The sequence below is a fragment of the Anas acuta genome, chromosome 5, assembly GCF_963932015.1.
Source record: "Anas acuta chromosome 5, bAnaAcu1.1, whole genome shotgun sequence".
NCBI classification, from domain to species: Eukaryota; Metazoa; Chordata; class Aves; order Anseriformes; family Anatidae; genus Anas; species Anas acuta.
The window spans coordinates 24,414,639-24,428,016 of NC_088983.1; the positions used below are offsets into that span (position 1 = coordinate 24,414,639).

At 52.7% G+C, this 13,378-nt stretch overlaps 1 protein-coding gene across 6 annotated transcripts; it reads left to right on the forward strand.

Annotated features, from left to right (window-relative positions):
• On the forward strand, positions 1–13,190 carry ABCD4 (ATP binding cassette subfamily D member 4). 6 transcript variants are annotated; one of them, XM_068683231.1, is made up of 19 exons: positions 26–250; positions 351–475; positions 594–721; positions 931–1,070; positions 4,186–4,302; positions 4,560–4,685; positions 5,287–5,337; positions 7,642–7,736; positions 8,053–8,174; positions 8,479–8,570; positions 8,730–8,819; positions 9,050–9,258; positions 9,542–9,633; positions 9,835–9,871; positions 10,385–10,434; positions 10,717–10,769; positions 11,102–11,178; positions 12,316–12,431; positions 12,591–13,190. In XM_068683231.1, the coding sequence occupies exons 1-19, from the start codon at positions 204–206 to the stop codon at positions 12,684–12,686; spliced, it is 1,863 nt and encodes a 620-aa protein (XP_068539332.1). In that variant the 5' UTR covers positions 26–203; the 3' UTR covers positions 12,687–13,190. The 6 variants fall into 6 exon arrangements, with proteins under 6 accessions (XP_068539338.1, XP_068539332.1, XP_068539334.1 ...); XM_068683233.1 differs by having other exon boundaries at positions 30–250; positions 9,053–9,258; XM_068683237.1 differs by lacking the exon at positions 931–1,070 and having other exon boundaries at positions 1–250; positions 599–721; positions 4,565–4,685.
• The last annotated feature ends 188 nt before the right edge of the window (positions 13,191–13,378 follow it).

Below are 13,378 nucleotides of genomic sequence, written 5' to 3' on the forward strand. Positions count from 1 at the left end.
AGGGAAGGTCGGGCAGCGGCCATCCCCTTCCCTTCAGAGCTGTCCCCCCGCCTCGCAAGGTGGCGCTCCCGGCCGCCATGGAAGCCTGAGCCTGTCGGTAGCGAGCTACTCCACAGCGAGGAGGGCTCCTGCATATCCGCCACTTTATTCGCGAGCTTTATGAATATTTAGGCAGGGACAGCCCGGGGGCGGGCCGCGCCATCATGGCGGGAGGCAGCGCCGGCGGTCGGGGCGCCGGGGCCGGTAGCCGGTGAGGCAGAGCGGGTTTGGGGGTTTTTGTTTTTTTTTTGGGGTGCCGCATGGCTCGCAGAGCTCGCGTCCACCCCCGGTGCGGCTCTTCCTCTCGCCAGGCCCCGGCCCCAGCTCGATGTGGTGTTCCTGCGGCGCTTCCTGAGGATCCAGGCTGTCTTGTTTCCCCAGTGGCCGTCCCGCAACGCGCTCATGTTCCTCACGCTGCTCTGCGTCGCCTTGCTGGGTAAGCCGGGGAGCAGGGCACGTTGGGCTGAGCGCTCCTCAATCCCCCCAAAACCCTTTTTTTTTTTCACCACACCACCGTCCTTCCTTCCCATCCTGTGCTTCCCTCTTTCCTCCAGAGCAGCTGGTTATTTATCAGGTCGGCGTGATCCCCAGCCAGTACTACGAGGTGCTGGGGAACAAGGACTTCTCCGGATTCAAAGCGCTGACTGCCATCGCCCTCACCCTGATCGTGGTGAACTCCACGGTAAGACAGGCCAGAGGCTCCCTCGTCTTGGGAAGGGAGGGGACAGCTGCCCGTGGCTCTTGGCATGATCCCGTTGAAGGATCTGGGTCTGCCCTAGCCCCGTTGGGCAGCTATGTGACCGCTGATGCAAACTGCTAATTGTTTCATTTTGGGAAATGCTTGTTCTGCTGGCTTATCCCTTCCCATCTGTCTTCTTGCCTCCGTTCCAGCTAAAAAGCTTCGACCAGTTTATCTGCAACCTGATGTACGTGAGCTGGAGGAAATCCCTCACCGAATACCTCCACCGCTGCTACTTCCAGGGCCAGGTTTACTACAGCCTGCATGTTCTGCACGAGGACATCGATAACCCGTAGGCTGCCTGCAGCTTCTTTCATCCTCTTGCTTGGCTTCTCCTGAGCTGCTCCTCGCCTTTTCCTGACCTCTCTGTATCTCTGGGTAGGGGTTTAAGCCAGAGGAGCTTTTTTCTACCTAGACACAGATACACCCATCCAACCTGGGTGGGTGGTGGTACCTGGCGATGGGAACTCCCGTGACCACTGGCCTTGAAGGTTTTGTAGGCAGGATGTTTCTGTTGCAAGGAAAATGGAGAGCCATCAGAATAGGGATCTAGCGCTGCTATCAGCCAATCAGTCCGCAATCTCAGCTCTTGGCACGTGGTGTGATGTTGCAAAGGGCCTGTCTGGAGGCAGAGAGCATTGCCTCTCCCTGTCTTCACGCAGCCAGTGCGCTCAGGACAGTCCCTGGCATTCAGTTTGAACTTCAACCACCAGTCTCTGTCTGAACACAGTTTTGCTTAGTAGGGTTTTTAGTGGTTTTGATAGCCCGTGGAAGCCACATTCAGGAAAGGCTTTGTTTTGCTCTCTGAGGGCTGCATTTCCTCTTCCCTGTTCCTAGGAAGGAAATGTCAGGGTTGTCGTGAAATTTGAGAGAAGGAGGAGCATTCAGGCCCTCCTGGTATGCCAGCCTACACTCAGATCATCTTCTAGTCCCTCTGTAGCAGCCGCTGACACAGCTGCAGAGAGGGAGAAGTTCTGCTTCTTGCACTGTCCTGGTTACTGCAGAACTGCTTTTCTCAGCAGAAAAGATCAAACACCTCCCTTCCTCGCAGTGTCACGTTGACCTCGGCCTTTCAGCCTGTACTCTGCACACAGGGCACTGCTGACACAGTTATGCAGTTTGAAGAGTTAAAGATCCTACATTAGATAGCACTTCAGAGGAGAGATTTTTGTTTTGGTTTGTTTTTCCTCTCTGGAATTTAAAGAACTTGTTATTAAATACTTGCTGAAAAACTAGAAACCTGGAGAAAACTTTTTCCAAATTTTGAGGCTTTATACAGTTGTGTCAAGACCACAATCTCTCTTCCCCTGAAGGGGGCACCTGTGGTCTTGTCCCTTTCACTGCTCTGGTGCCGCTTAGCACAGTGATGGCACATGAGGTGACCAAGTGTGGGGTCCACATGAGAAGTGACTGCCTTGCAGAGACTCCCAGCTGTTGCTGACAGTTCAAGGGACTGAAGCAGCCTCTGTGCTTCTGCTCCTGGTGCTCCTGGTGGCCTGTCCTTACTCTTTCATTGCACAGCATGAGAAATGGTACAGGATATGTCATACGTTTTTCCTTTTCCTATATAATTTTTCAGCCAGACCTGCTCCCTGGCTGCCTCTGCTAGCCCAGTGCTGAGTGACAGCATGGGTAAGAACAAACAGCTGTGCCTGGGGCAGCAGAAAACAAGGAAAGGGTCAAGCAGCCCTATTGCCAAACAAGAAATTACAGCTTCATGATGTGCTTCCCAGCAGCTGGTGAAATTACTCTCATCTTCATTGAAATGGAATTGCAAGGACAGGTTAAGGCTTGCGGTTCCTCCCAGGCTGTGTAACACATTGGCCGTGGCTGGAAGGTCCCCTACACACCCGTCTTTCCCTTGGGCTGGGGGAAGGGGAGCACAGGGGCCCCTCACCACATGACTGTCCTTAAGGTTTATTTTTAACCAGGGAGTGTGTTCACATTGTGCAGTGAAATGCATGAGATAACTGGGTCTATCTGCTCCACAGTGATAGAGCCAGCTCTCCTGACCTTAGCACACCCAAAGTGTGGGATTGCTGCTGAGTATTTTTCATCAACCCCTTGCTTCTGCTCAAACATCCAATCTTATTGTTCAGCGCCTTTTTGATGCCACTACAAGAATTCTCTTTATCTTGCAGTTCTGATGAGAATTTTTTTCCATGTAGGAGATATTTAGAGAATGAATTAGGGCAGTGAATTGGCTTACATGCAGTGCAAACCAAGCTAAGTGTTAGATGCGCTGTGTGATCCTTCTTTCCCTTATAGAGGGAATGAAGAGTGGGCTTAGAGTGTCATACAAACACCGTGGCTCCTAGCAGGGCATTTGAGTTGATGTCTGTGTGTTATCAGTACGTGTTGCTTAATAGCTCATAAAAAGCAATATCCTGCCATGAGTTTACAGCATGAGTTAAATGATAACATCACGGGAACAATTACAGTCTAAGAAAAGGAAAAATAATGACTGTAATGTCAGTCAGGGTGGGAGCTGCCCCCAGATTGAATCCATTGCTGCTCCAGGACTGCACAAGAGCTGAGAGACAAATGTCCTTGTGGTCATATCTGCATGAATGGCTAAGCAAGGACTCCAGCCTTGCTCTTTGTTGCATCCACACTCATTACCTTTCTGCCTGAGCTCAGAGCATCAGAGGCTGAAACCCTTACCCATGTGTTCTGGACAGATCAGACACTGAAGGATTATATACACTAAAATCCTTTCGAGTTACCCCAAGCTCATCTTTTGCCCAGCAGTGGGGCACGTGGGACCTGGGGGTCTGTCACCCACCTGCCTGCTGCTGCTGAGACAAGGAGGCTTGGTGCGATTCTGGCTGCTGCTGTGGGATGTGGGAGGGTGAGCACACTTTGCTCCTTGCAGCAAAGGGACCTGCTGCTGACTGGAAGGGTGATTTTGCTGGAGGACTTGCCTAATACCGTGCAGCTGGTTAGGGCTTGCCCTGTGCTCTAACCAGCCCCAGTATCTCTGGTGCCTGGGGTTGCAGCACCAATACTAAAGGTTTGGGGGAAAGCCAGAGGTTTTGTTAATACAGGGGAGGGACCAGGGAGTAATGAACAAGGATGCAGAGACCTTCAGCACAGAGCAGGCAGTGTTGCAGAAGGGGGAGCAACGGGTTAACACAAGGAATGGGGTGACAGTCACAACAGGAGCTGTCCTTCCTGGGTGCCAGGAAAGCCCTTGGGCCGTGCTGAGCCATGGCAATTGTCTCCTAGTGGGGCAGCATGAGGCAGGCTGCAGGTCCCTCCCATATGGAGTTGTTCCCATTCCCCTTGTCCTAAGTTCAGGCAGTGAAACAGCCCGGCTTGTGCCCTGTTAGGGAGGTACTACACCCTGCACCAGCTGGTTCTCACTCTGGGCTTTAACAGCACCGATGCCTCTTTGTGTTGGGCAGGGACCAGCGCATCAGCCAGGACGTGGAGAGGTTTTGCAAGCAGCTCAGCTCCATGGCCAGCAAGCTCGTCATCTCTCCCTTCACGCTGGCCTACTACACGTACCAGTGCTTCCACAGGTAAGGGCCCACCCTGACCCCTCAGCTCACCTCTTTGCTCTGTTTTGGAGCCTGGCACCCACCTTACAACTGCTGCTGTAACTGCAGGGGCACTGTACGTGTGGGTGACGGGGCTCTGCTCTACCAAGGGATTTCTGCCTTGTGCAGTGCTGGCCCCCAGAGTCCTGTGAAGGCGAAGAGAGGTGACAGCTGCGGGCTCTGACAGCCCAGGGGTGTCCTTCTGTCTGGCTTAGCCAACCTCTCTTTCTCCTCTGCAGCACAGGCTGGCTAGGCCCGGTGAGCATCTTTGGCTATTTCGTCATCGGGACAATCGTTAACAAGGTATTGATGAGCCCAATTGTGTCTAAACTTGTGGAGCAGGAAAAGCTGGAGGGGGATTTCAGGTGAGTCACAGTGGAGCAGCATTTTCACTGCCTATTTTGGCAGCTCCTGCAAGAGCTGCACTTTAGTCCCTGTTCAGTGCTATGTTTGCAGCTACATCTCTTGTCCAAGACATGCAGTCAGCTGCTTCCCAGCTCAGAGACACCCAGCAGCTCAGTCTGCTGAGCCCCAAGCGCTCCTTTTGGTGCCCTGCATCGTGTCAGGTAGTGCCACTGGTTCAGTTCAGGGAAGTTTTGCGGTTTTCCCTGTGCCTTGGGGCACCCGGGGACAGCAGAAGCTGCTGTGGCACAGAGAGCCCAGACATGGGCTGTGATGATTTTGTATGGTGGAGGTTCTGGGGTAGTAAATTCCCAAGGGGAAGAGATCCCCCAGGCCTAAGACCCGCAGTGAGCATGATACCAAACAAATGTCCCAGAATTATGTCACCTTGCGCTAAGGTTTGGGTTTCAGTGCCTTTATGAGCCTGTTGAATATTTCTGTTGAGAGATGCCTTAGATCACTGCTCTGACAGATGCAAGATGAGTTACCTTTAGCAAGGGTGCTGGCTGTATAATTCACTAGGCATTTATATATGATCCTGATGATGCTTTTTGTGTTGTTCAGGTTCAAGCACATGCAGATTCGGGTCAATGCAGAACCAGCTGCTTTCTACAGGTAGGTAGAAAAGGGATCCTGCCAGCTCGGAGCATCCTCAGTGTATTCCTGTATCCCAGAGGAGTCCAAGTGCTGTTGCTGCAGCCTGAGCTTTCTGCCCCCTCCACCCTGCTGCAGGTGCAGCATCACAGAGCGTCTGCTCCCTGCCACGGTGTTTGCATTCCATGCACTGCCTGCAGGAATGCTTCACAGCAGCTGGAGACAGCTGGTTGCTCTCTGCCTGCCTTCTAGCATGCCCAGAGGCTTGTTACAGATTTGGTGCTGGCTTAGAGACCCTTCCTGGTGTTTTGCCATGGTCCTTACCTGGAAGATTGCTCAAGGTCCCATTGCATCTTGTCAGAATGTTCCCCTGGGGCACTTTTTGCAGGTTGCTTCTGGCCCCATCCTGCTGCTGCAAATCTGTGTGTCTTCTGGGGCTGTGCCAAGCTTTTGCGTTGCTTCGTTATCTCTGTGTGCTCTTCTGGGTCAGCCTGTGCCGTGACCCTCCTGGCGCTGCACTGCAGTTCTCTGGATTTGCTTGATGCCATTTCTATCTGGCTATTAGCAAGGCTCCCAGAGCTGAGCATAAAGCTGGGAGCCCAGCAGCACCTTCACGCTTAGTGATGCCCTGAGGTCTGCTGAGATGCTGTTTAGAGCAACTTTAAGGTGTTCCATGGAAATGGGTAGAGCCCAGCAAAAGGCCCACAATTTTACTGGGGTGCCTGGTCAGTGGAAGGTCATTGCTCAACTCTTGTCACGTGTCTGCCTTTGCTCTGTGTGTTGTACAATCATGCTTCTTCCAGGAGCTTAAGAAAGCAGGGGCTGCACTATCTCTGGACTTCCCTGACTGTGATCTCTATTTGCCCATTCTCACTGTAGTGACAGAGCATTTTAAGTGTTGCAGCATTATCCCCAAGGATTCAAAATTGCCAGTTTGGTAAAGATTAATATTGGCAGGCATGAAACCTTGGTATAAGTAATTGAAATCAATCTTGTTTTGCATTGGCAAGTCTAAATTATTTCTTTGTGGACTGGTTGATTCTTATTGGTTTATGCTAATTTTTCTTAATTGAGAAGATACTTTAATTACATCCCCTTAGTTAAGTTGCAGTTTTGAAGTTTTTTATATTCTATTACTAAAAATAAAATAAATTATCAAACTAGAAAATGGACTGTCTTATTCCAGTACAGTTCATAGGCAGAGAAAGTTAATCTGGCAGGAAACTAGAACGTAATCGAATTGTGTTAAAACTGATGTTTTTGTGGCATGAGTTAACTAAAAGCAAAGACAATTTTTAAGAGTTACATTCCTAGAATCCTGCAAAAGGAAGAGTGTGTGGTGAGTGGCCCGTTTTGATTGCCAGACTTCCCAGGCTTGTAGAAGCTGTTAAATCTGTCCTCTTGTACCTGCTGAACCATTGATTGTTTTGATAAAGGAAAACCAAAACCGGCATTGTCAGCATTTTGTTTATTTGCTTGCTTAACCTTTGGCAAACTTGCTTTGAAAGTGAATGGGAGGAAAAGCTGAAACCAATCCAACAACCTCTCCACATCTGCAAAGTAATAGTAGCTACCAACACTGTGCACTTCAGCCAAAACTTCTGCTCCCTGATGCCCAGCCCTTATCTCCTTGTGTCTGTGCTGAATGTTCAGCTGCCATGGGAATTCATTGTCTGGAGCAAACCGTGGAGCTCTGTCTGCATTTTGCCACCTGAGGGCAGCCCAGCCCTTGTGAACGAGCAGAAGGAGCTGCCACACTTTGCTCAGGTGGTGATTTGGAGCAGGATGTGCCTCCCTGCTGCCTGCTCTGGGAACAGCTGGCAGTGCAGAGAGCACAGCCCTCAGGTGCTGGGGGACACGCTGATGCTTTTGGGAAGCTCCGAGAAAGGGAGGGCTTTGGGGCTGGGGTCACCTCGCCCATTTGCTTGCTGTCACCTCCTTTGCCTCTGTCCTCTCCTTTCTGGCTCCAGATGTGTGGCAGCACTGTCCATCTCTTCCAAAAAAGGCTTTGTTCAGAAACTGTGTGTTGTAATCGTGGGTGTGTTTTGCTCAAGGCCTGAGCCTCGCTGATAGTGTGTGGCCCCATCTCAGCTCCTGTATGGGGCAGAAACACCCATGTGCTCTGAAACTTGCAGGGCTGTTCATTTCAGCCGGAGTTTCTTGGTGTTTCAAGAAGGATCTCATGGGTGTTCAGTTCCAGCTCAACAAAAACCTTGGAGGCTGAAGTAAGAGGCCCTCTCTAGGTCTCAGTCCTAAAGCCCAGGCTTTTACCCCATTGTGTGCTCCCAGGAAGTCCGGGAGTCATGTTGCTATCATATTTTACAGGGCCGGGCGAGTGGAGCACATGCGCACGAACCGCAGGCTGCAGAGTTTGCTGCAGACCCAGAGGGAGCTGATTGGCAAGGAGCTGTGGCTCTACAGTGAGTGGGGAGCTCTGGGGGTTGAGCACGGGCATGGAGTAGCTCTGTCGTAGTGGCCCACAGGCTTGGAAGCCTGACTGCTAGAGCAGCAGTGCTGGTTTTTCTTTCTCTGGGGCCTGTTCCAAGGAGCTCTTTGCTTGGCAAATGGGTTTTCACCCCAGTGCTTCTGCTGGCCCGTGAGATACGGTTTTCTGCTCGAGTGCATCATGAGAGGCTGAGATGGGATCTGGGTCTTCCTTTTGAGTGGGCTTGGTACTGGCTGGGAGAGAGGTTCCCACCCCAACTTACTGCCTTGTCCCTATGTGCTTCCGCCCAGTTGGGATCAACACCTTTGACTACCTGGGCAGCATCCTGAGCTACGTGGTCATTGCCATTCCTATCTTTTCTGGGGTCTATGGTGACCTGAGTCCGACAGAGCTCAGCGCCCTGGTCAGCAAGGTGAGCTAAGGGTTGCGACCCACACCGGGCTGGGGGCAAAATGTGCTCTGTGAGCTTGTGTCAACTGCATGAGCCAGCCCTAAGTCTTAGGGCTGTAAATTCATATGGCTGGGCCCTGTTGTGGAGCACTGAGGATGGAAGTTTGGGCTTCAGGCTGGTGGCAGCGGGGCTGAAAGACCCGCAGTGAGTGACATTCAGGATACACTGACCCTGCCCGTGGGGATGTGGAAATGGGAGCTGTGAGACTGTGAGCTGCAGGCTGACACCCTGCTCTGAGGTGCTTTGGGATGTGATTTCTCCCCAGAATGCCTTCGTTTCCATCTACCTCATCAGCTGCTTCAGCCAGCTCATCGATCTCTCCAGCACCGTGACCGATGTAGCTGGCTACACACACAGGTGAGCTTCTGTGGGGGCAGGGCTCTGCAGGAGAGGTCATGGGACATGGCTGTGCCCAAGTCTGTGCTAAATACATAACAAACAGTTTGTGGGCGAGTATGGACAAGGTTAGAAGTGAGGAGCTGCCCCTGGCATTCATGCACCCTTTTGTTTGCACAGGATTGGTGAACTGCAGGAGACTTTGCTGAGTCTTGGCAGAAGAAAAAATGAAAACTACTCAGAAGCCAAAGCTGGCTGGGACCTGGACAGGTGAGTCTCTGAGTCTCCCCTCAGCAGCACGTTGGCTTGCAGCTTTCCTGCCGGTGTGCGGGGCTGTCACTGGGTGGAGGTGGCCCCTTGGTGTCACAGCCTGCTGCACGCAGTTGGTTGGACCAAGCAACGCAGTGCTCGCTGTGACCTGGGGTGTGTGGGGCAGGATTCATGTCATGGAAGCACAGGAGGTCTAAGGTCTCTTCTCCTTTGTCTCGGTGGTGGCCCAGCAGCTATTCTGAGGAGGACGCAGTGCCAAAGGACACGGCTTTCCTTCTGGAGCGAGTGACACTCTCAGTGCCATCCTCTGGCAAGCTGCTCATTAAAGACCTGAGCCTCAGGATCTCACAAGGAGACAGCGTGATGATCGTGGGGAACACTGGCACAGGGAAAACATCTCTCCTGAGGGTGCTCGGGGGACTCTGGGAAAGCACACGGGGTAAGGACTGCAGGTCTCCATATCCTTCTCTTCTTCAACGAGGGCTGTCCTAGCTGAGTTTAGAAGGTAGCAACAAGAATTTGCAAGACGAGTGCCACTTGTGATATTAAACATGTCACCATTTGAACTGTCCCTTCTCTGGATCACAAACTTCTCTGCGGCTCTCATCGCTTTGCTCCGTGCTGCCCATCTGCCTTTTCTGGGATGCGAAGGCGAATCCATGGCGGCAGCGAGGAGTTGCTAGCAGGCGCTGCAGGCTTAGCATGCGTGTGTCTCTGTGCAGGGAGCATCCAGATGCTGACCTGCTTTGGCCCCCATGGAGTGCTGTTCCTGCCGCAGCGGCCGTTCTTCACCGATGGCAGCCTGCGTGAGCAGGTGAGCCCTGGGCCAGCTGGCCCCAGCCCTGCAGGGCTCTTACCGTGCCTCTGCAAACCCGCGTGCAGCAGGAAGGCCTGCAAAGGGAGGATGCGTGTGGCTGCTCCTTCCCTTTTGGCTGACTTTGTGCCACCACCGCTGTGTTTCGGATGGGCCATGTCCAGCTCCCTCTGACAGGGCTTCTGTTGGTCTGTTCAACAGGTGATCTACCCCCTGAAGGAGATCTACCCAGTGTCAGGTACGTGGAAATTCATCGCAGCAATTAGCCTACCCTGTGGTTTCAGCTCTCTGTTCTGTGCCCAGTGCAGCTTCTCCTCTCCCATGCCCCATCAGGAATGCTGTTTCACTTCTGTTGCACTCTGCTTTTCCCTGCAAGGTTTGCTCAGCAGTCCCTTGCCTTCAAGAAGAATGCTTTCTCTTGATGCAGTGAGGACAGGGTGGCTGTGCTCTGCATGTTGTACTATGATCCGTGCTGAGACACCCTGCTGCTTTCTAAACTTGCTGCTGGGATTCGTCTGATCCATCTGGTACAACCTGCGTATGGGAAGCCGTGTTTGCCTTTATCTCAGTTTCCATGTACCATGTACCAGTGTCCATCTGTGACACACCAGGACCCAGTATAGATAAGTGGTTGAGTCAGCTCCAGCGGACCTCAGGAGTTTCTCCAAACCTTCCCTGCTGCCCCACGGCCTCCCCCTTGCAGCTGTGGTCTCAGCAGACGCGTCCTGTATTTAATCACTTTCTCCCCCAGGGCCTGCAGATGATGAGAGGATCGTGCGATTCCTGGAGCTGGCCGGGCTGGTGAGTCCCTGGTGGCGCTGCTGCTCGAGAGGGACGAAGGGATGAGGGATGAGGTGCTGTGGCAGCACGGCACGACCACGGGCTGGACACACGCAGGGGACTGGGCTGTAGCTGGGACAGGACTGTCCATGGGAACAGGCAGAGGAGGAGGGGTATGGAGCAACTTCGGACCAAGCAGGAGAAGACTGGGTAGCAGGAAGGGGATGGTTGTACACAGGGCTGCGTCCCTGAGGGGTTGGCAGGGCTGGGGCAGTGTTCACACATCTGCTGTGCTCTCTGCAGGCTGATCTGCTGGAAAGGGCTGGAGGACTGGATGAGCAGGTGGACTGGAACTGGTAAGGCAGCTCACTGGGGGAATTTGGATGATCCCTCTGGTTGGGGAACGCTTCTAAGCAGCTGCACATTGCTGCTGGACTGGGGAGCATCTGTGTCCAGCTGTGTCTTGTGGGAGGTGGGCTGTGCAGGGCTGAAAGGTTCCTGCCCCAAGCATCAATACAACATCAGCAGCCATGTTCTCTGCAGGAAACTGATTGCACAGTGGAGGGGGAGCACTGGGTGCACACAGGGACAGGCGTTTGCTGGGGTCTCCGGTATCAGCAACCACAAGCTCCTTAGCAAACAAGCTCTCTTTGTTAAGGGAGATTTTTGAATCTCGACCCTGCTGCAGGTATGACATCCTGTCCCCGGGGGAGATGCAGAGGCTCTCATTTGCACGTCTCTTCTACCTCCAGCCAAGATACGCAGGTGAGTGAACAACTGCAGAAGAAGAAAGGCAGTGCCTTCGGCACAAACAGAAGCTGGTACAGAGGCAGCTTGGGAGCATGCTCGGTCTTAGTGATGATTTTAGGCAGCACACACAGGATTCAGAGGTGAAAATATTTCACTATCTTTGTGGCAGGGGGTAAATGAAGAGGTTTTGTGTAAAACCTCGTGTTCTTAGGGAAATATTAATGAGTGTTCTTGGTCCAGGTGTAATTACACCTGAGAGAGCACCCTCTCAGCCTGCTCAACAGCTGCCACGTAAAGAAGCAGATGTGCTAGTGAGCACAAGCACAGTGTCAGCTGCCGTGTGTGCAGCTCACCAGCCTCCGTGGGGCTGTGGAAATGATGTGCCCTTGGGAACAGCTATAACACGGCAAAAGAGGACAAGAAGTGGTAGAAGAAACACTGCTGAGAGATCACAGAGGCAGCTCACATTTGCAGTTTGGTCTAATTGCTTTGCACATTTAGATGGCTGGGGGGCTACTGGAGGAGTTATCAGAGGGGCCAGGGTAGATGTGTGTACACAGAGCCAGTGTCAGTAGCAGGGAGCCACATTTAAATACATGTACCTCTCATCTCCTGAAGCTTGCAGCACTGTTCTGTGCTATCTGGTCAGAAGGAACCTGAGGACTGTCAACTAAGAGCTGTAGAGATGATGTAAAACAAATTGCATTCATTTGCTCCAGGCCAGTAGTATTTGCTTTTAGCTGTCAGGAAGCCACGCCAGGCCATCCTGGCTACTGCACCTGGGCTCTTGGCCAGGGAGGTGACGAGGCTGCTGTTCAGCCAGGCGCTCTGGCACGCAGCCCGTCTTGGGAAGGTCACGGCTTAGATTTCACAGTGGTGAGAACAGGGCAGTGGCTGGCAGCTTTTGAGGGAAAGGAATGAGGTGAACAGGGCTGTTTGAGTGGATTTAAGGGCTTGTGGGGAAGGGCAGCCTTCCCACTTGGCTGGCAGCAGCTGTACCAGAGTAAAGTCAAGGTCCTTAGGCTTCTTGCTTGCTGTTGGTGAGCTCCACTTAACATGTGAAATATCCCAAGCAGTCACTGCTCGTTTGCCCAGGGGGAGAGGACAAGTTGGGAGAAGAGGGATGTGTGGGGCTTACGGCTTGTCTCTCAGTGCTAGATGAAGCCACCAGCGCCCTGACAGAAGAGGTGGAGCATGAGCTGTACCGTGTGTGCCTTCAGCTGGGCATGACGCTGGTCAGCGTGGGACACAGGCCCAGCCTGGAGAAGGTGAGAAGGGGAGGTGGCGTTACATGACTGGTGGCAAGGGGGGGAGGCAGAGAGGGTGCCTGGTGAGCAGAGGAGAATGGCTGAGGCTGCAGAGCCCCGCTGTGGGAGAACACGCCCTCAACAGGGACATCCCTCAGTTGTTGTGTCGTTGAATTGCAGTTCCACAGCTGGATTTTGAAGCTTCATGGTGAGGGAAGATGGGAACTCATGCGATGTGAGAGGATGAAGCGGCTCCCATCTGAGGAAGGATGCTGATAAACATGACCGAGTCTGCACAGCAGCAGAACCTGCGCACCCCTGGGAGAGCTCTGAAGAGCAGACTGGGAGTGCAGAGCCAGCAGCTGCCAACAAGGCATTCGTTTGGTGCAAAACCAGTTACAGATTTTGCTGATGGATGCCCGGCCAAGTCTGAACTTCACAGGGGAAGGGGCTGAGCTGCTGCAAAAGACAACACTGCCTCGTGGGGTTCGTATAAGCCATGGGCAGAGGAACCTCCCCTCATTCAGGATGCAGCAGTGCAAGGATGGGATGCAACCTGATATTGTGCTGTCTTTGCCTCTCTGGGACAGCTCTGTGTACAGCTCTGCAGAATGGGCTTCTGGAGCTCTGGTTCTACCAAAAGGGATTCTGAGCTGCTGGCTCCCCAAGCAGTTAAGGGATGCATTGTAATGGGAGGAGGAGGCCGGCACAGAAAAGGACATGGCTCTCCTCTCCCTAAGACACAGGGTTAAGGTTCAAATAAACATTTTTGTATTAAAATCTAGGGTCTGTTATCCATGTTCCTGGAGAAGAATCCGTTTGTGTTATCCAGGCTTCTGCCTCTTCTGCTTTTTTTCTTTCTGCTTTAGGAGAGATGACTGTGTGTTGGCAGTGCTCTTGGACTTGACTAGTGGTGAAGAGCAGAGCAGGGGTAGGGGTAATACACCTATCCTGGCTGGTCTCTTCCT

Bases quoted from the DNA above. Each gene is read 5' to 3' on its own strand.
- ABCD4 (XM_068683231.1), top strand. From the start codon at position 204: ATGGCGGGAGGCAGCGCCGGCGGTCGGGGCGCCGGGGCCGGTAGCCG. The intron at 722-930 runs GTAAGACAGGCC...CCTCCGTTCCAG, and splicing joins TGATCGTGGTGAACTCCACG to CTAAAAAGCTTCGACCAGTT. The intron at 1,071-4,185 runs GTAGGCTGCCTG...TGTGTTGGGCAG, and splicing joins CACGAGGACATCGATAACCC to GGACCAGCGCATCAGCCAGG.